Source organism: Mustelus asterias, chromosome 15 (genome assembly GCF_964213995.1).
Source record: "Mustelus asterias chromosome 15, sMusAst1.hap1.1, whole genome shotgun sequence".
NCBI lineage: Eukaryota > Metazoa > Chordata > Chondrichthyes > Carcharhiniformes > Triakidae > Mustelus > Mustelus asterias.
In genome coordinates this window covers 2,904,087-2,932,080 of record NC_135815.1, presented here as the reverse complement: position 1 = coordinate 2,932,080, position 27,994 = coordinate 2,904,087, and the positions used below count along the sequence as shown (strand labels likewise).

The 27,994-nt window shown below is 46.7% G+C and overlaps 2 protein-coding genes across 2 annotated transcripts in view; one reads left to right on the top strand and one right to left on the bottom strand.

Moving 5' to 3' along the window:
• Positions 1–9,165, bottom strand: part of LOC144504269 (guanylate-binding protein 3-like) — a 32,672-nt gene extending 23,507 nt beyond the window's left edge. Inside the window, exons 1-2 of the mRNA XM_078229366.1 lie at positions 8,980–9,165; positions 1,068–1,258 (exon numbers count right to left, since the gene is read on the bottom strand). Coding sequence (XP_078085492.1) covers positions 1,068–1,239 — 172 coding nt within the window. The 5' untranslated portion in view covers positions 1,240–1,258; positions 8,980–9,165. The remainder of the gene's footprint in view (positions 1–1,067; positions 1,259–8,979) is intronic.
• Positions 9,166–13,818: 4,653 nt separating this feature from the next.
• LOC144504273 (guanylate-binding protein 1-like) overlaps positions 13,819–27,994 on the top strand; it is a 28,888-nt gene continuing 14,712 nt past the window's right edge. Inside the window, exons 1-6 of the mRNA XM_078229370.1 lie at positions 13,819–13,876; positions 16,507–16,713; positions 17,405–17,532; positions 18,698–18,807; positions 25,004–25,191; positions 26,423–26,671. Of these exons, the coding sequence (XP_078085496.1) occupies positions 16,521–16,713; positions 17,405–17,532; positions 18,698–18,807; positions 25,004–25,191; positions 26,423–26,671 (868 nt within the window). The 5' untranslated portion in view covers positions 13,819–13,876; positions 16,507–16,520. The remainder of the gene's footprint in view (positions 13,877–16,506; positions 16,714–17,404; positions 17,533–18,697; positions 18,808–25,003; positions 25,192–26,422; positions 26,672–27,994) is intronic.

The window sequence follows — 27,994 nt, the reverse complement described above, 5'->3', positions numbered from 1 at the left end:
AATTGGGGACAAGTACATTTCTCCGGTTATGACGCAAGAGTCACCAATATTTCGGGAGTATTTTTTAATTTAATTGCTGGGTGAGTTCGGTTCAATTCTTTGTTTTTTTTCTTGATGAAAACCATTAAAATCCAAAGATGTGCAGGTGAGGTGGATTGGCCATGTTAAATTTAAACTGCCCCTTAGAGTACCAAAATATATGGGTTAGGGGGAAATAACCAGGGAGGAGGGGGAGAGGGAGGGTGAGGGGAGGGAATGAGGAGAGGGGGTGAGGGGGGGGGGTGAGGGGAGGGTGTGAGGGGAGGGAGTGAGGTGAGGGGGGAGGGGGTGAGGGGAGGGAGTGAGGGGAGGAGGGAGAGGGGAAAGGAGAGGGGAGGGGGAGCGGGAGGGGGAAGGGGGGCTGTCAGAGAGTCGGTGCAGAGTCGATGGGCCAAATGGCCTCCTTCTGCACTGTAGGGGTTCTATGAAAATTGGGTGGGCTTGTGAGCCGAGTCCTCTGGCGAGTTAGGTTTCAATGTCCATCTCGGTCTCCCATGTACAAGATAATGTTCTGGAGATGGACTCTTTATTGTGATTTCATAACTGACAGATCAGCCTATCCTTTCTCCCTCCTGATGCTTGTTCAGGATTTCTAGAAATTTCTGTTCCCGGTTTAGATTTCCAACAGGTTCTGTTTCTTTTATTTCTGTTTTTATTGGAGCTGAGAGGCGTCAGGATTTTGTCATTGGAATCCCTGGATATTTTTCCCAGCTCCGTGTCGTGCTGCTGCTCCAGTTGACTCACACTCTCGTACTAATGATTGACACTTGTTCCTGTTGAATTGCTGGTGCTAATTCCCCAGGTTCATAACTCACGGCTTCAACAGTGGGACAACAATCCTCGGATCAATCACTTGTTTAAGATCAAAACTGTTTAAAATATGTTTTAAATGGTAACAATTCCTCAAACATTTATAATCCAGGATTTAAACTAATCTAGGGGTGAGATGGCCTACTCCTGCTCCTATTTCGTATGTTCTTATGTTCTTATGTATGTTGATTGAACAAGTTTATTACTCGAATATTTACCATTTCTGTTGGCGAGTATGTTCAGTAGGTAGGATTTTCCCGTGCCGTATTTCCCAACCAGAGACACAATAACCAATGGCTGGTTGAGAGAAATGAGAATTTTCAGAGCATCAGGTCTTGGGACAAACTTCCCATCGTTTGTGTTTTGAATGAGACAAACGGGAGCCTCCATCTGACTGGAAAATATCAAGCTGTTTGAAAGAGGAAAACATTGAAAAATCTACAGCACAAAAGGAGGCCAGTTCACCATCGAGTTCCTGTTGGCACAAAAAGGAGTTATCCAATCTAATCCCACTTTACAGCCCTTGGCCTGTAGTCCTGTAGGTTATGTCACTTCATGTCCATATCCAGGTGCTTTTTAAATGCAATGAGCGTATAATGTACATTATATCCAGAACGCCACATTGGCAGATGAAGGGTGATCGACAAAGTTGGGGCTGGGGGCAGGGGGGGCGGCGGGGGGGGGGGGGGGGGGGGGGGGGGGGCGCTGGGGTGAGGGGGTTGGGGAAGGTAGGGGGGGGGGGCTTGCAGGGGGGGGCTGCGGAGGGGGTCATGACAGGGGACACATTGAAAGGGTCCCAATGCCCCGATGCTGGTGACCCATGTTGCCATTGCGGGGGGGAGGTTACACTGCTGCCAATGATAGGGGATTGTCCGATGTCTGTGGGGAGATGGGGATGGCAGGAGGTCTCCCATCGGAGCGCCAGCATGATTGCGCCCGAGTGCTCAGCAGCCGGCTTCCCCGGTGAGCTTTGACTCCGCCCCCCCTTCCACCGGCGTGAAACTCCCGACTGCCAAACAACTGAGTGTGGGAAGATTGCACGGAGTAACTCGCTGATGAAACCAGAGTGAAACACTCTGCTTTTCAGACTTTGATGACACTTGGAATTTTTGGGGGAAGATTGTTCGAGGGCACAGCATGAGATCTGAGAAATATATTTGGTATCTGTTCCTGTATCTGTGTAAAATAATCTGATTATTTCAAACTTCTGTAAGTTACAGGATGTAACAAACGGTAATAACTGACACAGAAACACAAGGCTTGTGTTCAGTACTGGTGGTTGGATTTATGACAGGAATTCAACGTCTATTCTCCCTGTGTTAGAGGACCAAAACAATCCCTGGGAATAAAGTAGAAATAGTCGAGAGCTTCAGGTTTCTAGGTGTCCAAATCACCAACAACCCGTCCTGGTCCCTCCACATTGATGCTATCGTTAAGAAAGCCCACAATGCCTCTACTTCCTCAGGAGACTAAGGAAATTTGGCATGTCCGCTCCGACTCTCACCAATATATACAGATGCTCCATAGAAAGCATTCTTTCTGGTTGTATCACAGCTTGGTATGGCTCCTGCTCTGCCCAAGACCGCAAGAAACTACAAAGGGTTGTGAACGAAGCCCAGTCCATCACGCAAACCAGCCTCCCATCCACTGACTCTGTCTACACTTTCCACTGCCTCGGAAAAGCAGCCACATAATTAAGGACCCCACACACCCTGGACATTCTCTCTTCCACTTTCTTCTGTCGGGAAAAAGAAACAAAAGTCTAAGGCTACGTACCAACTGACTCAAGAACAGTTTCTTCCCTGCTGCCATCAGACTTTTGAATGGGCCTACCTTGCATTAAGTTGATCTTTTCTACACCCTAGCTATAACTGTAACACTACATTCTACACTCTCTCCTTTCCTTCTCTATGAACGGTATGCTTTGTCTGTTTGGTGCGCAAGAAACAATACTTTTCACTCTATATCAATGCATGTAAAATAATAAATCAAATCACAATAACAATCTGATACCAAGCTCCTTCCTGTCATCCACCATCGAACCAATTTGGGTGACACAGAAAATTGAGCAAGTCTGGGTTTGAGAAGATAAATTTTAGCTCATCCCCCTGAGGGAGTTCATTCCAGATTCCAACTGACATCAATCTTTATTTTTTTAAAAATCCAATTCAATCAAATCATGTCCAATTCAGAGTCTCAACAAGTGAGACATTCCCGATCCGAGCTGACAAAACAGGGCTCTCACCTCCTGTCTTGGGCTTGATCATGATGTGGAGATGCCGGCGTTGGACTGGGGTAAACACAGTAAGAAGTTTAACAACACCAGGTTAAAGTCCAACAGGTTTATTTGGTAGCAAAAGCCACACAAGCTTTCGAAGCTCTAAGCCCCTTCTTCAGGTGAGTGGGAATTCTGTTCACAAACAGAGTTTATAAAGACACAGACTCAATTTACATGAATAATGGTTGGAATGCGAATACTTACAACTAATCAAGTCTTTAAGAAACAAAACAATGGGAGTGGAGAGAGCATCAAGACAGGCTAAAAAGATGTGTATTGTCTCCAGACAAGACAGCCAGTGAAACTCTGCAGGTCCACGCAACTGTGGGCGTTACAAATAGTGTGACATGAACCCAATATCCCGGTTGAGGCCGTCCTCGTGTGTGCGGAACTTGGCTATCAGTTTCTGCTCAGCGACTCTGCGCTGTCGCGTGTCGCGAAGGCTGCCTTGGAGAACGCTTACCCGAATATCAGAGGCCGAATGCCCGTGACCGCTGAAGTGCTCCCCAACAGGAAGAGAACAGTCTTGCCTGGTGATTGTCGAGCGGTGTTCATTCATCCGTTGTCGCAGCGTCTGCATAGTTTCCCCAATGTACCATGCCTCGGGACATCCTTTCTTGCAGCGTATCAGGTAGACAACGTTGGCCGAGTTGCAAGAGTATGTACCGTGTACATGGTGGATGGTGTTCTCACGTGAGATGATGGCATCTGTGTCGATGATCCGGCACGTCTTGCAGAGGTTGCTGTGGCAGGGTTGTGTGGTGTCTTGGTCACTGTTCTCCTGAAGGCTGGGTAGTTTGCTGCGGACAATGGTCTGTTTGAGGTTGTGCGGTTGTTTGAAGGCAAGAAGTGGGGGTGTGGGGATGGCCTTGGCGAGATGTTCGTCTTCATCAATGACATGTTGAAGGCTCCGGAGGAGCTGCGAACCTCTGCCAAGCAGACGAGACAAAGGAACTACACCATCGACATGCACACCAAGAACAGGAAACTTGAGAAACTCGGCATCACCACCAGCAGCAACCAAGCCTCCCCCGGTACCACAGTAGAAAACAGTACCACTGCAGGGAAGTCCATTGTCAACTTGTCCGACTACACACTTCAGCCAGATGAAATCGAAGTTCTCAGCCGAGGGCTTAATTTTTGCCCCACCACCAAAATAGACCCCATCAGTCTCGCAGCAGACACAGAGGAATTCATCAGGCGAATGAGGCTGAGGGAGTTCTTCCACAAACCCCAAGAGGCCAACAACGAACACAATGAGACAGCCAATGAACCGGAACAGCCGACAGAGAGATCCGCAGTGCATCCAAAGAGGAAAGAGTCGAATTGGACTCCTCCGGAAGGCCGCTGCCCTCGACTTGACATGTATGCCCAAGCCGTCAGGAGGTGCGTCAACACCAAATTCATCAGCCGCACTCACAAGACAGCCCCGAACATCACCCAAGCACAACGTAACGCCATCCACGCTCTCAAGACCAACCGCAACATTGTCATCAAACCAGCAGACAAAGGAGGGGCCATCGTCATACTGAACAGAACAGATTACTGCAAAGAAGTGTACCGACAACTCAACAACGAGGAACACTACAGACAGTTACCTGCAGATCCGACCAAAGAACACACCCGTCAACTCAACACTCTGATCAAGACCTTTGATCCGGACCTTCAGAACACCCTCCGTGCTCTCATCCCACGTACTCCCCGCGTTGGAGATCTCTACTGCCTCCCGAAGATACACAAGGCAAACACACCCGGCCGTCCCATCGTATCGGGCATTGGGACCCTGTGCGAGAACCTCTCCGGCTATGTCGAGGGCATCCTGAAACCCATTGTACAAAGAACCCCCAGCTTTTGTCGCAACACGACGGACTTCCTACAGAAACTCGGCACACATGGAGCAGTTGAACCAGGAGCGCTCCTCGTCACAATGGATGTCTCGGCACTCTACACCAGCATCCCCCATGACGATGGCATTGCTGCAACGGCCTCAGTGCTCAGCGCCAACAACTGCCAGTTTCCAGATGCAACTTTACATCTCATCCGCTTCATCCTGGACCACAATATCTTCACCTTCAACAACCAGTTCTTCATCCAGACACACGGAACAGCCATGGGGACCAAATTTGCACCTCAATATGCCAACATCTTCATGCACAGGTTCGAACAAGACTTCTTCACCGCACGGGACCTTCAACCGATGCTATACACTGGATACATCGATGACATTTTCTTCCTTTGGACTCATGGTGAACAATCACTGAAACAACTCTATGATGACATCAACAAGTTCCATCCCACCATCAGGCTCACCATAGACTACTCTCCGGAATCGGTTGCATTCTTGGACACACGCATCTCCATTAAGGACGGTCACCTCAGCACCTCACTGTACCGCAAGCCCACGGATAACCTCACGATGCTCCACTTCTCCAGCTTCCACCCTAAACACGTTAAAGAAGCCATCCCCTACGGACAAGCCCTCCGTATACACAGGATCTGCTCGGATGAGGAGAATCGCAACAGACACCTCCAGACGCTGAAAGGTGCCCTCATAAGAACAGGATATGGCGCTAGACTCATTGATCAACAGTTCCAATGCGCCACAGCGAAAAACCGCACCGACCTCCTCAGAAGACAAACACGGGACACAGTGGACAGAGTACCCTTCGTTGTCCAGTATTTCCCCGGAGCGGAGAAGCTACGGCATCTCCTCCGGAGCCTTCAACATGTCATTGATGAAGACGAACATCTCGCCAAGGCCATCCCCACACCCCCACTTCTTGCCTTCAAACAACCGCACAACCTCAAACAGACCATTGTCCGCAGCAAACTACCCAGCCTTCAGGAGAACAGTGACCATGACACCACACAACCCTGCCACAGCAACCTCTGCAAGACGTGCCGGATCATCGACACAGATGCCATCATCTCACGTGAGAACACCATCCACCAGGTACACGGTACATACTCTTGCAACTCGGCCAACGTTGTCTACCTGATACGCTGCAAGAAAGGATGTCCCGAGGCATGGTACATTGGGGAAACTATGCAGACGCTGCGACAACGGATGAATGAACACCGCTCGACAATCACCAGGCAAGACTGTTCTCTTCCTGTTGGGGAGCACTTCAGCGGTCACGGGCATTCGGCCTCTGAAATTCGGGTAAGCGTTCTCCAAGGCGGCCTTCGCAACACACGACAGCGCAGAGTCACTGAGCAGAAACTGATAGCCAAGTTCCGCACACACGCGGACGGCCTCAACCGGGATATTGGGTTCATGTCACACTATTTGTAACGCCCACAGTTGCGTGGACCTGCAGAGTTTCACTGGCTGTCTTGTCTGGAGACAATACACATCTTTTTAGCCTGTCTTGATGCTCTCTCCACTCACGTTGTTTTGTTTCTTAAAGACTTGATTAGTTGTAAGTATTCGCATTCCAACCATTATTCATGTAAATTGAGTCTGTGTCTTTATAAACTCTGTTTGTGAACAGAATTCCCACTCACCTGAAGAAGGGGCTTAGAGCTTCGAAAGCTTGTGTGGCTTTTGCTGCCAAATAAACCTGTTGGACTTTAACCTGGTGTTGTTAAACTTCTTATTGGGCTTGATCTACATGATCCAAGCTGATTGGAGCAGGCATTTCACCTCCTCCAAGGCTTGACCTCATTTGCATCTTAGCCAAAAGGCCGAGATGCCGCTTTTCAAAATTGCTTCAAATGAAGCTAAAATGTCACCGAACGACTTCAACCAAGCACAGCATGTCGATACTGCACGAATAGACAACAGGGGTAGGGGAACCAAAAGAAAAAAATGCTGGAAAATCTCAGCCGATGATACAAAGATAGGTGGAGGGGCAGGTAGTATTGAGGAGGTGGGGAGGCTGCAGAAAGATTTAGACAGTTTAGGAGAGTGGTCCAAGAAGTGGCTGATGAAATTCAACGTGGGCAAGTGCGAGGTCGTACACTTTGGAAAAAAGAATAGAGGCATGGACTATTTTCTAAACGGTGACAAAATTCATAATGCTAAAGTGCAAAGGGACTTGGGAGTCCTAGTCCAGGATTCTCTAAAGGTAAACTTGCAGGTTGAGTCCGTAATTAAGAAAGCAAATGTAATGTTGTCATTTATCTCAAGAGGCTTGGAATACAAAAGCAGGGATGTACTTCTGAGGCTTTATAGAGCACTGGTTAGGCCCCATTTGGAGTACTGTGAGCAATTTTGGGCCCCACACCTCAGGAAGGACATACTGGCACTGGAGCGGGTCCAGCGGAGATTCACACGGATGATCCCAGGAATGGTAGGCCTGACATACGATGAACGTCTGAGGATCGTGGGATTATATTCATTGGAGTTTAGGAGGTTGAGGGGAGATCTGATAGAAACTTACAAGATAATGAACGGCTTAGATAGGATGGACGTAGGGAAGTTGTTTCCATTAACAGGGGAGACTAGGACGCGGGGGCACAGCCTTAGAATAAAAGGGAGTCACTTTAGAACAGAGATGAGGAGAAATTTCTTCAGCCAGAGAGTGGTGGGTCTGTGGAATTCATTGCCACAGAGGGCTGTGGAGGCCGAGACGTTGAGCGTCTTCAAGACAGAAATTGATAAATTCTTGATTTCTCGAGGAATTAAGGGCTATGGGGAGAGAGCGGGTAAATGGAGTTGAAATCAACCATGATTGAATGGTGGAGTGGACTCGATGGGCCGAATGGCCTTACTTCCGCTCCTATGTCTTATGGTCTTATGGTCTTATGGTCTGGCAGCCATCTGTGAGGGGACTACAGGAGGTGAGAGCCCTGTCTTGTCAGCTTGGATCGGGAATGTCTCAAGAGACTCTGAATTGGACTTGATTTGATTGAATTGGAATTTTCAAAAAAATTGCTTTTCTCCAGTTTTTTAACAGGGGGAGGGGGGTGGGCTTTGTGAAAACTCCAGCCAGTTCCCACAGAAGGGGCAATTTTCACTCTATTGGAGTCTGCACCTTTCACAGCGGCAGTGTCAGGAAGATGAACTGGAGTTTGCAGCTATTAAACATTGATATTTACATCCCTTCATCTCTGTATGAAGTTAAAGGATTTGAACAATGTGGTAACTAACTCAGTACATTCACATCACTAAACATCTAATTGCACTGCCCCTGCCTGAAGTTTCATAATGTGGAGATGCCGGCGTTTGACTGGGGTAAACACAGTAAGAAGTCTCACAACACCAGGTTAAAGTCCAACAGGTTTATTTGGTAGCAAATACCATAAGCTTTCGGAGCACAGCTCCTTTGTCAGATGGAGTGGATAAGTTTCATAAACAGGCTGTGGAAATGTGAATTCAGACAAGAAAACCCTTTTCAATTCATATCAACAGTAATAAATGTCACAATGAAAACAGATTAAAAACCTTAAAACGGTCGCTCAAATTTCTCTGTGATTTCGGGGCTCTGTGACTTTCTAATTAATTACTTAGTGTTTTCACAAATTTACTGAGCCTAAAATAACGAACTGGTTTGCACAATTTTCCTTCAGGAAATAGATCCAATATTTACAAGTGAATATAAAGCTCGGCACAACATCGTGGGCCGAAGGGCCTGTTCTGTGCTGTACTGTTCTATGTTCTATGAACTATGAATATTTCAATCAGAAATAGGTCGCCAATTCTCCTCCAAAGAGAAGAGTAAAGGAGGCAGCAGTGAGAGCGGGGGGATTGAGGCGGAGAGAAGATTGAAAGACATTTCCATTGTCAGAAACATTCCTCACATCCAGAGGACACAGAGTGAGAATATTCAAAGGCAGGGAAGATTTGAGAGGAGAGCTGGAACGACAGAAATGGTGAGAGAGGGTAAAAGCAGAGCTAAGGCACTCACCAGGCTGTGTCACTTGGCTGGTTCTGTGGGGTGTGCTGAGACTCGGAAGTCTCCGGGCTTTCTATAGGAGGCACTCAGTGAGACGGGATGTACCTAACGACAGAGGGAGCTTCAGGTCAAACAATCAACTTGTGTCTACTCAGCCCTTGATTCAAATCGAAACCACAACACAGTGAAACTGGAACCTGAAATGCATGATCTGTCGGTATTTAAACTCGTAATAAAATCTTCGCAATTACCCCAAAACTCAATGTGATCGTACAAATGGAAATAAAACATTGTATAGAGATGGACATTTTTACGAAGGAATTCTAAATATCCTCGATGTTTTTTGATATTGTCAATGTTAATTTTTTCGTGTGGAAATTACTCAGTTTGAACTCTGATCAGTAAGTGCACAGTGCTGATGTTTCTGATAAGTTCAAATTCCAACCTGGCTGTTTGAAATATTGAACTCAGTTTCTGAAACTCTGGATTATCTGGTTCACTAGAGTTACAGAATCATTATGGCACCGAAGGAGGCTATTCGGGCCATCAGGTCCATGCTAGTCCTCTGTAGAACAACCCACTTCCTCCCCTGACTCCCCTCGATCTCTGTAACCCTGAGGACACTGTCTCCTCTGTAATTCCATCAAATGCCCATCCAATTTCCTTTTGAAACCATTGACCATCTCCACAGGGGTAGCAGGTTCTGGGTCACTGCCATTTGCTGTTAAAAGTTTCTTCATTGAATCATAGGCCAGATTTTTCTGCCATCTCCCCCCTTCCCCCCGCCCCCCCCCCCCCCCCCCCGCCTCTGCCAGCGAGGACGGAGAATTTGACACTCAACCAAATCTCCATTCATTGCAGCGGGACTGGAAAACCCTGCTGGCATGAACAGCCTGAGTATCCTGCCCCATAGAATCCTCACAGTGCAGAAGGTGGCCATTTGGCCCATCAAGTCTGCACTGACTCTCTGACAGAGAATCTTACCCAGGCCCACCACCTGCTCTATCCCTGTAACCTCTCACCTTTATGCTGCTCGTCCCTTAAACTACACACCTTGAGGCACTAAGGGGGAATTTAGCATGGCCAATCCACCAAATTAAAAAAAAAGGAGAAAATGCTAGAAAATCTCAGTAGATCTGGCAGCATCTGTGAGGAGAGAAAAGAGCTGAAGTTTTGAGTCCAGACGACCCTTTGTCAAAGCTGTCAGCTCTTTTCTCTCCTGACAGATTCTGCCAGACCTGCTGAGATTTTCCAGCATTTTCTCTTTTGGTTTCAGATTCCAGCATCCGCAGTGATTTGCTTTTATTTCAACCTAACCCGCACATCTTTGGACTGTGGGAGGAAACCAGAGCACCCGGAGGAAACCCACACAGACATGGGGAGAATGTGCAGACTCTGCACAGATAGTGACCCAAGGCTCGAATTGAACCCAGGTCCCTGGCACGGTGAGGCAGCAGTGCTAACCACTGTGCCACCATGCTGCCCATCTTCCTTACATTCCTCCTGTATGCCTTACCCAAAACCTTAACTCTGGGTGTCCTAAGATGGAATTTCCCCCCCCCCCCCCGTCTCTTTCCAGTCCTGCCGGGGTCTATGTAGTTTTAGGAAGCATGGGAAACGTGCAGGCCTGCAGGTGAGAGTGAAACAGCGCAGTCACAAGGCCCCCCCCCCCCCCACCCCGCCTCCCCCGCCTCCCCAGCTCACTCCTGGCAAATGTTCAATCTCTGGAAAACAAGCTCAACAAACTTAAAACCAGACTCACTTCCCAAAGAGAAGTGAGGGACTGCTGTGTGCTCTGTTTCACAGAGACCTGGCTCATTCCTCCTTTACTGAACAGTGCCCTAAACCAGAGGGCTTCTCAATCCATCGAATGGACCGTACAGCGGCCTCAGGCAAGGCTAGGGGAGGTGGGGTCTGCTTCCTCATGGTGCCTAGATGTAGCAACACTGGCGAGTTTCTGCTCCTCTGACCTAGAATACCTGACGCTAAAGTGTCACCCCTACTACCTTCCGCAGGAGTTCACCTCCGTTCTCCTGACAGCAGTTTACATTCCACCCCATGTGGACGTGAAGATCGTGCTGGATGAAATATACACAACTACAAATAGCCTTGAGACAAAACATCCCGAGGCCTTGTTCATCGTGGTCGGGGACTTCAATCAGGCCAAGCTCAAGAGCGTACTACCAAGTTACCACCAACACGTTTCCTGTTCCACCAGAGGCCCAAACATCCTAGACCATTGCTACACAAATATCAAACATGCCTACCGCTCTATCGCCCGCCCACACTTTGGCAAATCAGACCACAAGCTCCTGCTCCCGGCTTACAAGCAAAAACTGAAGCGGGAGAATCCATTAAAGAAAGTCATGCAATGTTGGTCTGAGGAATCGGATGTTTCCTATGGGGCTGCTTAGAGTCAGTGGACTGGTCAGTATTTAAAAACTCTGCGACCAGCCTGAACGAGTACGCCACTACAGAAACTGACTTCATTTGTAAGTGTGTCGAAGACTCTGTGCCAAAGAAGCAAATCCGTGTATTTCCCAACCGGAAACCATGAATGAACAGGGATATCCACTGCTTGCTGAAGTCCAGGTCTGAGGCGTTCAAGTCAGGCGACCTTGACTTATACAAGAAATCCAGATACGATATAAGGAGATCCATCAAAGATGTCAAAAGACAGAACCGGACCAAGCTAGAGTCCCAAGCTAGCCACACGGACCCCCGCCGACCATGGCAAGGCTTGCAACACATAGCAGGTTACAAGATGAAGGTGTGTAAAATTGCCGGCTCCAACGCACTGATGAGCTCAATACATTCTATGCCGGTTTTGAGCAAGAAATCATAGAAATCATAGAAACCCTACAGTGCAGAAGGAGGCCATTCGGCCCATCGAGTCTGCAACGACCACAATCCCACCCAGACCCTACCCCCACATATTTACCCGCTAATCCCTCTAACCTACGCATCTTAGGATTCTAAGGGGCAATTTTTAACCTGGCCAATCAACCTAACCCGCACATCTTTGGACTGGTCAGTGAGAGCATGCCCTCCACCTTGGAAGCCCTGGATGAACCTGTATCTGGGGTCACCAGTGCAGATGTCAGAGCAGCTTTCTCAAAGGTCAACCCACGGAAAGCGACTGGCCCGGATGGGGTACCTGGACAAGCACTCAAATCCTGCGCGGATCAGCTGGTGGGGGTATTCGCAGACACCTTCAACCTCTCTTTACAACAATCTGAGGTCCCTATCTGCTTCAAGAAGATGACCATCATCCCAGTACCAAAGAAAAGCCAGGCAGCGTGCCTTAAAGACTATCGGCCGGTGGCTCTGACATCCATCATTATGAAGTGCTTCGGAAGGTTAGTCATGGCACGAATCAATTCCAGCCTCCCGGACTACCTGGATCCACTACAGTTCGCCTACCTCCGCAACAGGTCCACAGCGGGCACCATCTCCCTGGCCCTGCACTCAACCCTGGAACACCTAGATAACAAAGACACCTATCTCAGACTCCTATTTATTGACTACAGCTCAGCCTTCAACGCTATTATTTCCATGAAACTCATCTCCAAACTCCGTGGCCTGGGCCTTGGCTCCTCCCTCTGCGACTGGATCCTAAACTTCCGAACCCACAGACCACAATCAGTAAGGATAGGCAAGAGTACCTCCTCCACGATCATCCTCAACATCGGTGCCCCTCAAGGCTGTGTTCTCAGCCCCCTACCATACTCCTTATACACCGATGACTGTGCGGCCAAATTCCCCTCCAATTCGATTTTCAAGATGACACCACTGTAGTGGATTGAATCTCAAACAATTACGAGAGAGTACAGGAATGAGATAGAGAATCTGGTGAACTGGTTTGGCGACAATAATCTCTCCCTCAATGTCAACAAAATGAAGTAGATTGTCATTGACTTCAGGAAGTGTAAAGGAGAACATGCCCCTGTCTACATCAATGGGGATGAAGTAGAAAGGGTTGAAAGCTTCAAGTTTTTATGTGTCCAGATCACCAACAACCTGTTCTGATCCCCCCATGCCAACATTATAGTTAGGAAAGCCTCTACTTTCTCAGAAGACTAAGAAAATGTGGCATGTCAGCTCTTTGCCTCTAAGACACCTGCCATTTAGTTGTACGGTTTATGTCGCTGGCATCGCACTGGCAGTCATGTTGACATAACAAATGGTGGGCAAAACATCTTTGTGCCTTAAGTACAACTCGTGTTGTTACTGCACATTAGCAGCATGATACAGCTAGTTTTACCTTTCGCTGTAACTTTTTCAGATACCTCACCCTTCCTGGGTAATCTGGGGTAAAAACAGAAAACGCTGGACAAACTCAACAGGTCAGACAGAATCTGTGGGGAGAGAAAATGGGCAAGAAATTCTGACACCCACATCCCTTCTAAAAATATTGGCAAAATTATCTCTAACTAATGATAAAATTTAGAATTGCTGGGAATTTAAAGTGTGAATTTCGAGACAATCCCGAGGTGATTTGAAAGTTCCTTCTCCCTCCTCCTCTAGTTGTTCCTGTTTCTAACCAGTTCTTGTAGTTTTTGCTGAGACTAGGTTTTTACAGTGGCTGTTTAAAAAGATTTTCCTGTTCTGCATTTAAAGGTGTCTCTGTACTTTAACCTGGTGTTGTTAAAACTCTTGCCCTGTTTGTGAGCAGATATCTGCACTCCACCTGACGAAGGAGCAGCGCTCAGAAAGCTGGTGGCATTTGCTGCCAAATAAATCTGTTGGACTTTACCCTGGTGTTGTCAACTTCTTACTACATGTAAAAACAGCTTTTACTGTGATTGGTTGAGTTGCATTATAAATACTGGAGCATTTCCAGGAACAGGCAGTGACTCATCTTCACACTGACTGGGACAGAACAAGACAGAATCTGAACAGCGGAGTGGTGAGTACTTCAACACGTGTCAGACAGATCAGACAGTGAAAGAAAATATAAAGTGTGAAACAGCAAAATGTCCTATTTAAATCTGAGGCTCGGTGTAGGAGAGGGGTCCCCCTGGTACCGACAGGAGAGGGATCTCTGCCAGAGAGTGGGGTGGGGGCAGAGATGAAGGTCAGACAAGAGGTGACAGTGGTGGGTACTTCTCCCTCCTCCCGTACCCTTGGGTACTCCCGCAGCCTGTTCGGGAAAGGGAGGCAAAGACAGACTCGGAGACAAGATGCAGTGTTGGAGGATTCGATTATTCAGCTTCCAGTTAGAATTGTGTGTAAATGAGACCCGGGGTGGGGGTGAATGTTATCTGTTAGCCGCCGCACAGGTCGGTAATCTGATGTTCTGAGTTGTTAGAACGCTACAGGGAGTAGGAGGGCAACAATTGTTCTCAGCGTGAGAATAAATCCTCTGGATACAGGGAGACTAGAATTCAGGACATTTTGTGTAGTTTTTGCTGAACTGCTCCCTGTGCCACTTTCGAGAGAATCCAGACTGAGGGTAAATACACAAAACAAACCATGGCTCACAATTTGATACTCAGAATCAGGGTATTAATTCTTCAAACAATTTTCAATCAAGGGAGTTTGTAAATATTGAATAGTTTCCATCGAAACAAAGTGGAGGGTGGGGAGAGATGTATTTTTAAGCAAGGTAGGGAGAATAGCAGGAGAGTGAGTAAACTAGATACTGAGTTCATAGAATCATACAATCCTACAGTGCAGAAGGCCATTCAGCCCATCGAGTCTGCACTGACCACAATCCAACCCTGGCCCTATCCCCATAACCTACTTATTAACCCTACTAACCCCCTGACACCGAGGAGAAATTTAGCATGGTCAATCCACCTATTCCTGGGGCAGCAGGGTAGGTAGCACAGTTAGCACTGCTGCTTCACAGCGCCAGGTACCTGGGTTTGATTCCCGGCTTGGTCTGTGTGGAGTCTGCACGTTTTGGAGGGCCGAAGGGCCTGTTTCCTGTGCTGTACTGTTCGTTGTTCTCCCCGTGTCTGCGTGGGTTTCCTCCCACATTCTGAGAGACGTGCTAGCTAGGTGCATTGGCCATGCTGAATTCTCCCTCAGTGTACCCGAACAGGCGTTGGACTGTAGCGACGAGGGGAATTTCACAGTGACTTCATTGCAGTGTTAATGTAAGCCTTACTTGTGACTAATAAATAAACTTTAACCCACACATCTTTGGACTGTGGGAGGAAACCAGAGCACCTGGAGGAAACCCACACAGACGTGGGGAGAACGTGCAAACTCCACACAGACAGTGACCCAAGCTGGGAATTGAACCCAGGTCCCTGGCACTGTGAGGCAGCAGTGCTAACCACTGTGCCACCAAGCTGCCCCAGTTGTTCAGATTGATACAGAAAACATCGACACCAATTGGAGAGAACATTGAGATGTACCTGTGAAAATATGAACCAAAGTTGTCCAAGTCTAACTGAAATGATGAGAGACAAATAATGAGTGTCTGAGAAGGGCTGATCGAGTCGACATTATTAACATCATAAAGAACTGGTGTTAAGATTCTAATCAGTGAGTTACAGATCTTCAAATATATAATTGTTTAGAAGAGACCACACTGGAACAAAATGAGCGGGGGTGACAGTCTATATAAAACTCAAATCTTAGAACATGTGAGAGAGAAGATACAAAAAAAAGAACAGGTTCAACATGGAATCATTTTGGGCAGAATTAATAGATGAAAACTGAAGTCAACTATCATTGGGATAAACAATAGACCCCAGGGCAGCGTGAAAGCCTTGATTGTGAATTGTGGGATGTATTAAGGAAGATGCCCAGTAAGGGAGCAACTATAATATTTTGTATGAATTCCTGTGATATTTTAACAGCCTAGTGTTACAAGTCAGGTCGGATACTCCAAGGTGTTCCATGAAGCTCGCCTGACCTGTCATGTTTTACATTGAATTTGGCTAGGATGAGCACGGGAGGTTTCACTTCAGGTGTGATTCAACTGACCCACAAGGAGCTTTTATCAAAAACAAAGTTTAATTAAGAATATTGTTAACATGTATAGTAAGACAATTAGCCAGAACTTTTAACAATTACAAACAAGAAACACAACAACTACGATAATGTATAACACTTCAGGAAATATCTCTAATGTGCTCCAAACAAAGCCAACATCCAATACACAAAACCCTCCAAATAAGCACAATACAGCACAGGTTAATGCCCACTCATTACAGGAATCCCGCCTCCTGGGCTGAATGCTGAAAATCCCTTGTGAAGAAAGTTGTAATCGAATCTATTTCCCAAAACACAGCTTCTTAAACAGAAGAACAGAGAGAGAGAGAGAGAGAGAGAGAGACTGCTTCCTAGCTTGCTGCCAAATTGCTTCCCAGAATGAAACTTCCCAAAATGAAACTGAAAGCCCAAAGGAAACTACCGCTATCACCTGACTGCCACAGCTTAGCTCCACCCCCAATGACATCGCTCAAGCTGCAAGCTGCATGACTTTAAAAAAAAGCTTTCTAAAAAGTACACCCACATGACACTAGTAATGCCAGTAGTTACAGCATGTATATCGTATTTCTCTGCAATAATCCTATACAGTCTCAGTTAACAGGATGGCACCATACACAGAAATAGAATCTCCAATGCTTCTGATTAAGAACTCGGCAGAAGGGAGCCTGTCTGTGTGCCAAGATGCTGTGGACGCGTTAAAGAGAATTGGCCAGCCTTTGGTTGTTGTGGCGATTGTTGGAAAATACCGCACAGGAAAATCATTTCTGCTAAACCGACTTGCAGGAAAACAGGAAGGTAAGTGTGAGATTGTGAAAGAATTGACGCCTCCTGCCCATTGTGGAGGCTGATGACTGACTCTGTGAGCTGAAGACTGAAGGAATGTTGATGGGGGTGGGTGGCCCTGCAGCAAATGGGAAGGAGCTTTTATGATGTTAGAATGTCCGATTCAGCACTCAGTCAGTGTGAACAATGACCTCATCCCCAAGAGCCCAGAATTTCCTCCTTGGCTCAGAATTTGGCCAAAATGGATGGACCGGAACTTTATGTGTTGCAGAGAAACATTGGGAGTGGGGGCGTGTGCCGCAATGTGACTGTCTCCCTCTAGAAATGTTACCACTCAACCAAAGACTCAATGGGATCATGTGACACTACAATAATGCATTTGTTAACTCATCATGGCAAATATCTACTTTTGGTTCGTCTTGATTGAGTAAAACATTTTGTTGAGGAATATTAATGTTTACAGGCAAGTGAGACTTTTGTTTTCAGATTAATCTGCAAGGTGTAATCTTTAAAAGGTTGTCAGTCCTTCACTTTTGCATGTAGCAGCCTAGGCTCTGTGTATAAATGCTGGCATTGGTCTCAAAGACAACTCCTTCTGACAAAAAGACAAACTATTAACTGAGTAAAACTGTCAAGAACGTTGCGCTAAATACCAGCGAGAAAATAATTCTCACACATCTTATAATTTATCCTATTTCACCAGGATTTGCTCTTGGAGGAAGTGTACAGTCAAAAACCAAGGGAATCTGGATATGGTGTCGCCCACATCCACGGATGACCGATCACTGCTTGGTGCTGTTGGACACTGAAGGTCTTGGAGATGTGGAAAAGGTAGAAATGTTTACTTTTCACAGCAACATGGAGAACAATGTTTACACGTCTACTGTCTTCTGAATAAATGCACACATTCTATCTGCCGCAATTCAACAGTCTCAGGGTAAGGGGCGATCACTGAGGGCTGAGGTGAGGGGAAATCACTTCACAGAGGGCTGTGAATCTTTGGAATTCACTTTCCCAGAGGGTAGTGGCTGCCCCGTGGTTGAACACATTTAAGATCCCCCCCGCCCCCGTCCCCCCGCTCCGTCCCCACACACACACATCCATACAGCCTATTGCTAATAAGCCCATATATTTCCAAATGTGAGTAAATCCTGTCCCCAAGAATCTTCTCCAATAATTTCCCTCCCACGGATGTAAGGCTCACCGGCCTATAATTTACCGGATTATTCCTGTTGCCCTTCTTAATCAAAGGAACAACATTGGCTATTCTCCAGTCCTCTGGGAACTCTACGAAAGAGGATAGAAAGATTTCCTACGAGGTCTCAGCAATTTCCTCCCTCACCTTGCTCAGTATTCTGGGATAGATCCTTTTTAAGTACCCAACACCTCCTTTGTTTTTATATTGACATGCCCTAGAATATCAACATCCAATTAATAGAAAATAATTCTTACGATGACGTTACTGTCCCCATGGCGTGAGAGGTTCCGGTACCAGCGAAAGCCTTTCATATTTCTTCTTTCTTGTGGAGTCTGTAAATGTAAACGCTGGAACCGGGGTGAACAGACAGTCCGTGTGATGCAGATGCTGGGAAATGTGCCCAATATTTGGCCTGTTTGTTTCATATCCTCAGCCTGAGATCAGACACATTTTCACAGCTTGGGAGGAGACAGGGACATGCAATGGAACATCACCAAGACAAATTTCAGCTCTGCCCAAACACAACCCTCGACCTCATCTGCCCAGGAATTGGTGGGAAGGGTTTGAGAAGTGAAGCTTTATCATCTTCCTCCAGTCTCATAATTACTGATTGTGAAACTGGAATTGAAATGCAAACAGCAATCCATTTCACTCAGTATGTTTTCCATTTAAATATTAGGAATTCATCTCTGGGGTGCCTTATCTTCACTTTCAGAGTTTTATTTGAAACATTGGATTGTAATTGATTCAATAAACCATGATGATTAATATCAGTCACTGTTTACCTCTGTACTGTAGGGTGATGAAAGCAATGATAACAAGCTTTTCGCTTTAGCCATTCTGCTGAGCAGTATGTTAGTGTACAACAGCAAGGGAACAATCGATCAACAGGCATTGCAGGACATCGAGTATCCTTCACATGAGATTCTTAATTCTCTTTATCAGAAAATAACAATTGATTGCATTTAACTCAAAATGACACTAAAACTCTGGAATGGTTAACAATGAGGAGATCTTGTGGTGCAGTTTGTAGTGTCCCTACCTCTGACCCTGTCTCTGGACAAATGTGAGGTAATGCATTTTGGAAGGTCTAATATAGATAGGAAATATACAGTAAATGGCAGAACCCTGAAGAGTATTGAAAGGCAGAGGGATCTGGGTGTACAGGTACACAGGTAATTGAAAGTGGGAATGCAGGTGGAGAAGGTAGTCAAGAAGGCATACGGCATGCTTGCCTTCATCGCCTGGGGCATTGAGTTTAAGAATTGGCAAGTCATGTTGCAGCTTTATAGAACCTTAATTAGGCCGCACTTGGAATATCGAGTTCAATCCTGGTCGCCACTGGTCGCCACACTACCAGGAGGATGTGGAGACTTTGGAGAGAGTACAGAAAAGATTTACCAGGATGTTGCCTGGTATGGAGGGGATTAGCTATGAGGAGAGGTTGGAGAAACTTGGTTTGTTCCTACTGGAACAACAGAAGTCCAGGGGCGACCTGATAGAAGTCTACAAGATTATGAGGGGCATGGACAGGGTGGATAGTCAGAAACTTTTTCCCAGGGTGGAAGAGTCAATTACTCAGGGGCATGGGTTTAAGTTGTGAGGGACAAGGTCAAAAGGAGATGTACGAGGCAAGTTTTTTCACACGGAGGATGGTGGGTGCCTGGAAAAAGGTTTATTTATTAGTCACAAGTAAGGCTTACATTAACACTGGAATGAAGTTACTGTGAAATTCCCCTAGTCGCCACACTCCGGCGCCTGTTCAGGTCAATGCACTTAACCAGCACGTCTTTCAGAATGTGGGAGGAAACCAGAGCACCCGGAGGAAACTACGCAGCTATGGGGAGAACATGCAAACTCAACACAGACAGTGACCCAAACCGGGAATCAAACCCGAATCCCTGGCGCTGAGGCAGCAGTGCTAACCACTGTGCCACCATACAGCCCTACTCACTGCCAGGGGAGATAGTGGAAGCAGATACGATCGTGACTTTTAAGGGGTGTCTGGATAAATACAAGAATAGGATGGGAATAGAGGGATGTGGTCCCCGGAAGGGCAGGGGGTTTTAGTTCAGCCTGGCAGCATGGTCGGTGCAGGCAGGAGGGCCGAAGGGCCTGTTCCTGTGCTGTAATTTTCTTTGTTCTTTGTTCTTTGCTCTGAGCTGGAAGCTCCAGGTTCGAGTCCCACCCCAGGACGGCCTGGCCTTGAAGGAAGGCGTTGCTAATGCAGCCAAACAGGCTTCAGCATTTTCTCCAATAGTTTCCCGACCAGTCACGTGAGGCTCACTGGCTCATCTCTACCACCCTTTTTGAACAGGGAAACCACGTTCGCCGTCCTCCAGTCCTCTGGCACTTCCCCCTGATGTGGAGATGCCGGCGTTGGACTGGGGTAAACACGGTAAGAAGTTTAACAACACCAGGTTAAAGTCCAACAGGTTTATTTGGTAGCAAAAGCCACACAAGCTTTCGGAGCTCCAAGCCCCTTCTTCAGGTGAGTGGGAATTCTGTTCACAAACAGAGCATATAAAGACACAAATTCAATTTACATGAATAATGGTTGGAATGCGAATACTTACAACTAATCAAGTCTTTAAGAAACAAAACAACGTGAGTGGAGAGAGCATCAAGACAGGCTAAAAAGATGTGTATTGTCTCCAGACAAGACAGCCAGTGAAACTCTGCAGGCCCAGGCAACTGTGGGGGTTACAAATAGTGTGACATGAACCCAATATCCCGGTTGAGGCCGTCCTCGTGTGTGTGGAACTTGGCTATCAGTTGCTGCTCAGCGACTCTGCGCCGTCGTGTGTCGCGAAGGCCGCCTTGGAGAACGCTTACCCGAATATCAGAGGCCGAATGCCCGTGACCGCTGAAGTGCTCCCCAACAGGAAGAGAACAGTCTTGCCTGGTGATTGTCGAGCGGTGTTCATTCATCCATTGTCGCAGCGTCTGCATAGTTTCCCCAATGTACCATGCCTCGCGACATCCTTTCTTGCAGCGTATCAGGTAGACAACGTTGGCCGAGTTGCAAGAGTATGTACCGTGTACCTGGTGGATGGTGTTCTCACGTGAGATGATGGCATCTGTGTCGATGATCCGGCACGTCTTGCAGAGGTTGCTGTGGCAGGGTTGTGTGGTGTCATGGTCACTGTTCTCCTGAAGGCTGGGTAGTTTGCTGCGGACAATGGTCTGTTTGAGGTTGTGCGGTTGTTTGAAGGCAAGAAGTGGGAGTGTGGGGATGGCCTTGGCGAGATGTTCGTCTTCATCAATGACATGTTGAAGGCTCCGGAGGAGATGCCGTAGCTTCTCCGCTCCGGGGAAGTACTGGACAACGAAGGGTACGGACAAGCCCTCCGTATACACAGGATCTGCTCGGATGAGGAGGATCGCAACAGACACCTCCAGAAGCTGAAAGATGCCCTCATAAGAACAGGATATGGCGCTCGACTCATTGATCAACAGTTCCAACGCGCCACAGCGAAAAACCGCACCGACCTCCTCAGAAGACAAACACGGGACACAGTGGACAGAGTATCCTTCGTTGTCCAGTACTTCCCCGGAGCGGAGAAGCTACGACATCTCCTCCGGAGCCTTCAACATGTCATTGATGAAGACGAACATCTCGCCAAGGCCATCCCCACACCCCCACCTCTTGCCTTCAAACAACCGCACAACCTCAAACAGACCATTGTCCGCAGCAAACTACCCAGCCTTCAGGAGAACAGTGACCATGACACCACACAACCCTGCCACAGCAACCTCTGCAAGACGTGCCGAATCATCGACACAGATGCCATCATCTCACATGAGAACACCATCCACCAGGTACACGGTACATACTCTTGCAACTCAGCCAACGTTGTCTACCTGATACGCTGCAGGAAAGGATGTCCCGAGGCATGGTACATTGGGGAAACTATGCAGACGCTGCGACAATGGATGAATGAACACCGCTCGACAATCACCAGGCAAGACTGTTCTCTTCCTGTTGGGGAGCACTTCAGCGGTCACGGGCATTCGGCCTCTGATATTCGGGTAAGCGTTCTCCAAGGCGGCCTTCGCGACACACGACGGCGCAGAGTCGCTGAGCAGCAACTGATAGCCAAGTTCCACACACACGAGGACGGCCTCAACCGGGATATTGGGTTCATGTCACACTATTTGTAACCCCCACAGTTGCCTGGGCCTGCAGAGTTTCACTGGCTGTCTTGTCTGGAGACAATACACATCTTTTTAGCCTGTCTTGATGCTCTCTCCACTCACGTTGTTTTGTTTCTTAAAGACTTGATTAGTTGTAAGTATTCGCATTCCAACCATTATTCATGTAAATTGAGTTTGTGTCTTTATATGCCCTGTTTGTGAACAGAATTCCCACTCACCTGAAGAAGGGGCTTGGAGCTCCGAAAGCTTGTGTGGCTTTTGCTACCAAATAAACCTGTTGGACTTTAACCTGGTGTTGTTAAACTTCTTACTGGACTTCCCCCTGGCCAGAGAGGAATTCACAATTTGCGTCAGAGTCCCTGCAGTTTCCTGCCTTGCCTCCCACAGCAGCCTGGGATCCAATTGTTGGGGGATGCTTTTAAAGGGGGAGGATTCAAAAGGGAAGATTGGAAATCAGTGTCAGCATTGAACTGTAATATTACAATAAAATCTCGGTGAATCATCAGAATGTTGCCTAATTCAGAAAATGGATATTTACTTGTAAAACAAAGTTTATTTATTGCATTAACACTGCAATGAAGTTATTGTGAAAATCCCCTAGTCACCACATTCCGGCACCTGTTTGGGTACACTGAGGGAGAATTTAGCACGGCCGATGCACCTAACCAGCATGTCTTTCGGACTGTGGGAGGAAACCGGAGGAAACCCACGCAGACACGGGGAGAATGTGCAGACTCCGCACAGACAGTGACCCAAGCTGGGAATTGAACACGGGTCCCTGGCGCTGTGAGGCAGCAGTGCTAACCATTGTGCCACCGTGCCGCCCCAGCACGATACATGATAGCAGGGGATTGACGTCAGTGTCTTGAGGTGGGAAGAGACAGAAACCAGTCCCTGTTTCTGATAAAGGTAAAGCTCGAGGTGCTTTTCAGGTGAAGTGGCCGAGTCATGCTGCAGGAACACAAACAATGATTACCCCCAGGTAATTCGGAATTGCATTTTCTTATGAGGAGAGGGTGAGTAGGTTGGGCTTGTGCTCACTGGAGTTTAGAAGAATCAGAGTGGCCTTATTGAAAGTGGCACAATGGTTAGCACTGCTGTCTCACGGCACCAGGGAACTGGGTTTGATTCCCAGCTTGGGGTCACTGTCTGTGTGGAGTCTGCACCTTCTCCCCGTGTCTGCGTAGTTTCCTCCGGGTGCTCTGGTTTCCTCCCACATTCTGAAAGACGTGCTGGTTAGATGCATTGACCCAAACAGACGTCGGACTGTGGCAACTATGGGAATTTGACAGTAACTTCATTGCGGTGTTAATATAAGCATTACTTGTAACTAATAAATAAACTTTCAAAAAAAGATAGGATTCTCAGGGGGCTTGACAGGGGTAGAAGCTGAGAGTTTGTTTCCCCTTGTGGGAGAGTCTCGGACCAGACGGGATAATCTCAGAGTGAGAGGGTCACCCATTTAAGACAGAGGTGAGGAGGAATTTCTCCTCCAGAGGGTAAGGAATCTGTGTGCAGTAATTTAGCCAAACACCAGTTTCCCATCACTCAACACCTTTAATTATCCACCAAGGAGAAGGGCCGTGCCTGTGCCTTACAGCAGGATAGTCTACGCCTCGGGACATACAACACTGATCTGGGTTGAGAGGCAGGTTTACGAGCCCCCACTGTCTGCTTCTCATTGGGCGAGCCTCCACTCACTCAGTAAGGAAGTTCGTATTCCATTAAGCCCATGTGGAGATCTATCGATGATTCCCCGTATCCTTTATGGTCATCAGAACACTGTGGACTTCTTTACCACAGGGGACTGTAGAGGCTGGGCTTGTTAAGTATGTTCAAGGCAGAGATAGACAGATTTTTACTCACTGAGGGAATGAGGGGTTATAGAGTTCAAAGGGGAAAGTGGAGTTGAGGATTATCACCTCAGATCTGTCCTGATCTCATTGAATGGTGGGCATTTCAAATAGGCCGAATGGCCTACTTTTGTTCCTATGTCTTATGGAATCGGATGAACAATGGAAAAACGAGGTGAAGATGCAGACTCAATTCACTTCTCCAGCCAACATGAAGCAAGGTCAGGCTTTGGCCTTGTCTTCATCAGGAAGAAATAAGATTAGAAATAAAGCAATTTCGGAACTGAATGGAACAGACTTAAGACATCAAAGAGGGATTAATGATCCCAATGCAATTCATGGACAGAATTTACAAAAAAATATTACTTTTTAAAACAAAAAAACGATGCCTAGGGGGTGGCACGGTGGCACAGTGGTTAGCAGTGCTGCCTCACAGTGCCAGGGAGCTGGGTTCAATTCCTGGCTTGGGCCACTTTCTGTGTGGAGTTTGCACATTCTGCCCGTGTCTGCATGAGTTTCCTCCGGGTGCTCCAGTTTCCTCCCACTGTCCGAAAGACATGCTGGTTAGGTACATTGGCCATGCTAAATTCTCCCTCAGTGTATCCGAACAGGGTGTGGCGACTAGGGGATTTTCACAGCAACTTCATAACAATGTTAATGTAAGCCGACTTGTGACACTAATTAATAAACTTTAAAAAAAACTTGTTGGAAGCCGAGCAGGCATTGTCAATATTTGATAAGAAGATGGACAATCGGTCCACTGAAGAATATGTCATGGAATTTGAAAAACTAATGAAATTCAATCTAGGAATTCTAGAGTCTCAACTTGTGTTCAAATGATTCAATTGTGCACAAATCTCACACATGCATAGACTTTAGGGTTTGACAGGTGTTTAATATCAAGTTTCAGTTATTAAGTATTGTACCAATACCTTCCACCTGTACGTGCTTCAATTAATGCAATCGCACTCATAAAACCATCTTTCCGTTGTTGCTATTTTCAATATTACTCTTTGTTGCAGCATGAGATCTCCGTGTGCAGTGAGAACTGTGTTCACCTATTTCTTAGTTATTCTGCTTAACAGTCGATCAGTTACGTGACGCAACTGACCAGCATCATTCAAACCAAGTCTGGAACAGAAAATGACGAAGGAAAAGACTTCATGGAATATTTTCCTGGTTTTGTCTGGGTTGTGCGAGATTTTACTCTGGAGCTGAAAATTGATAAGCAATCAATAACAGCAGATCAATATTTGGAGAATGCCCTTCAACTGAAACCTGGTAAGGAAGTGAAACAATTGATAAAACTCGCGGGTAATTAAGTGCTATGCAAATTTAATAAATGACGCTAATCTTCATTGGGCATGTTGCACAATCCTATTGGGCAAAAGCAATATTGAGAAACATCAGCAATGGTCGGAGCCTCACATGATCGCCTTCTCCAGTTGACATCATCATCAATGGGCTGCCTGAGGCAGGATCTGTCTCCAATCTCCTTTCTCTACAATCCTGTCTGATGCCTCTCTCAGTTCTCTGTACAATCCCACTCTCTTTGGGTTGTGCAGAAACATCTCCCTTTAGTTTCTTCGCTTCCATTCATCCTTCTATCATCGCTTCAACATCTGATCCCAAATCCCATGTGCAACCCAATTCCTTTGCCCTTTCTGATATCAACCAATATTGGGTCCTCTCGTTTCAGTACTTTTCTTATCTATTTAGTTTACTTTCTCTGTGTATCTCCAAATGCACATCTCATTGGATGCTGACCTTCTTGACCTCAGTGTCCAAATTTCAGCTTCATATTTCATCAGGCTCGTATCAAACTCATCGCTGATCTTTTCTTCAGTTTTGTGTTCAGTTGCCCAGCCAATATCCTCTTCCTTTTATTAATTACATTTTCCATTTTAATCCTGCCTACTCTTCTCTTTAATCAGATCGGCCATTTTCAATCATTACATTTTCCTGATATTTCTATTGTCTCACCTCATCTCAGCCCCGCCCAAAGATGTGTGGGTTAGGTTGATTGGCCATGCTAAATTGATCCTAGTGTCAGGGGGATTATCAGGGTAAATATGTGAGGTTACGGGCATAGGGCCTGGGTGGGATTATGGTTGGTGCAGACTTGATGGGCCGAATGGCCTCCTTCTGTACTGTAGGGATTCTATAATGAACTGTTCCTCCTTTATTAAAATTCTTTTTGTTTACCAGTTTCCGAGATATCCTTTAGATTTGACCTTTGATCTTGTTCACATTGATCTGTTTACATTAATTCATTGCTGCAACTGAATCTGCAAACTGAACCTGAATGCTGAAAGTGTTGGCTCAATCGTCAGGCAAAACCTGTCGGGAGCCAGATGTGTCACAATGAAAAGCAGGAACCTGCAGCTTACCATCACTATTAAAGTAATAAACCAGATGAGCTTCCCCTTGACAGTTAGAATTCTGCCCCGTCGCATTTCTCATTCGGCACTGATCTGTATGAACAATAAGTGATTTTTTTTTTCTGTTACAGGTTCAGATGAGAAATCCAAGAAGTTCAATTTGCCGAAACAGTGTATCAGATATTACTTTCGCTCCAGGAATTGCTTTGTGCTTGATTGCCCTGGAAATAGACACGTTCTTCAGAACGTGGAAACAGTCAATGAGAGTAAACTGGAACCAGGTTTTGTTCAAGCATGCAATAAATTCTGTGACTTCATTTACACAAAGGCAAAGGGGAAAACAGTTCCTAACTGTGGGAACAAGGTGGTGACTGGTGGCAGTAAGTCCTTTTGAATTCTGTCTAAACCATCAAAGCTGCCCAATAAGTAAAAAAGCAGGACGGAATATCGACCATACAACTTGTTTGGGTTGATTTTGAGATTTTGCTATTGGTTGGTGTACTTGAAGCAGTTTCCTGGCTCTGGTCACAGTAACAATCACAAGCTACAAGGAAACCATTGACACAAATCTAAGGTGCATGAAAATATTGCCTGCATTCACCTTTTGTTTTACTCCCTCAGTTTCTCTCTCCAGCTCCACCTCCAGCAGCACCTTGCCGTTAACGAATGGCCTCCTGTTTTAGATACATCCATCTAAATGCATTCCTTCAACTTCATGCATCTGATTCATTTACAAGTGATTGATATCAGAGTGAAGATAGAAATTGCAGAGGTGCTGGCCACAATCTTCCAGTATCATGGGGTGGTGGTGGGGCGGGGGGGTGGGGTGGGGGGGGGGGGGGGGGAGCGGTGGGGGGGGGGGGGGGGGAGTGCACAGTGGTTAGCACTGCTGCCTCACAGAGCCAGGGACACCAGTTCGATTCTGGCCTCAGGTGACTGTGTGGACTTTGCACATTCTCCCTGTATCTGCATCAGGTTGTGTGGATTGGCCATGCTAAATTGCCCCTTAGTGTCCAGAAATGTGCAGGTTAGGCGGATTGGCCGTGGTAAATGCGTGGCATTGCGGGGATAGGGCATGGGGGTGGGGTGGGCATGGGTAATATGCTCTTTTGAAGAGTTGGTTCAGACCTGATGGGCTGATTGGCCTCATTCTGCACTGTAGGTGTTCTAAGGTAAGAGGGTGGTTCCAAAATACTGGATGACAGTTGTTCGGATAAGCTCAGATAAGGGGTGATGGTTAAATCTGGCAACTGCAGCCAGTTAGTTTAGCCTCAGAGGTGAGAAATCTTTTAAAAACTATAATCTGGGAAAAAATTAACAGCCATTGAGGATATGTGTGGGCTAGCAAAGAACAGATTTATTAAAGGCAAATCATGTTTGGCTAATCCAATTCAGCTTTCTGGTGAGAGCAGGAAAGGTGGATGAGAGCAGAGCAGTGGGTTTTGTGTATTAATGACCAATGATCTGATGTTGTTTAGGGAAGGAAGTCTGCTGTCCTCACCTGGTCTAGTCTACATGTGACTCCAGAGCCATAGCATTGTGGTTGACTCTTAAATGGCCTAGCAAGCCATGCAGTTCAAGGGCAATTAGGGATGGGCAATAAATGCTCTCCCAGACCATGACGGCCATCAATGAATAAAAAAAAGTAAAAGGGAAATGTGTCCATGTCAGATGGTTTGTTGCTTTGGCAAGATCCTCTTGTT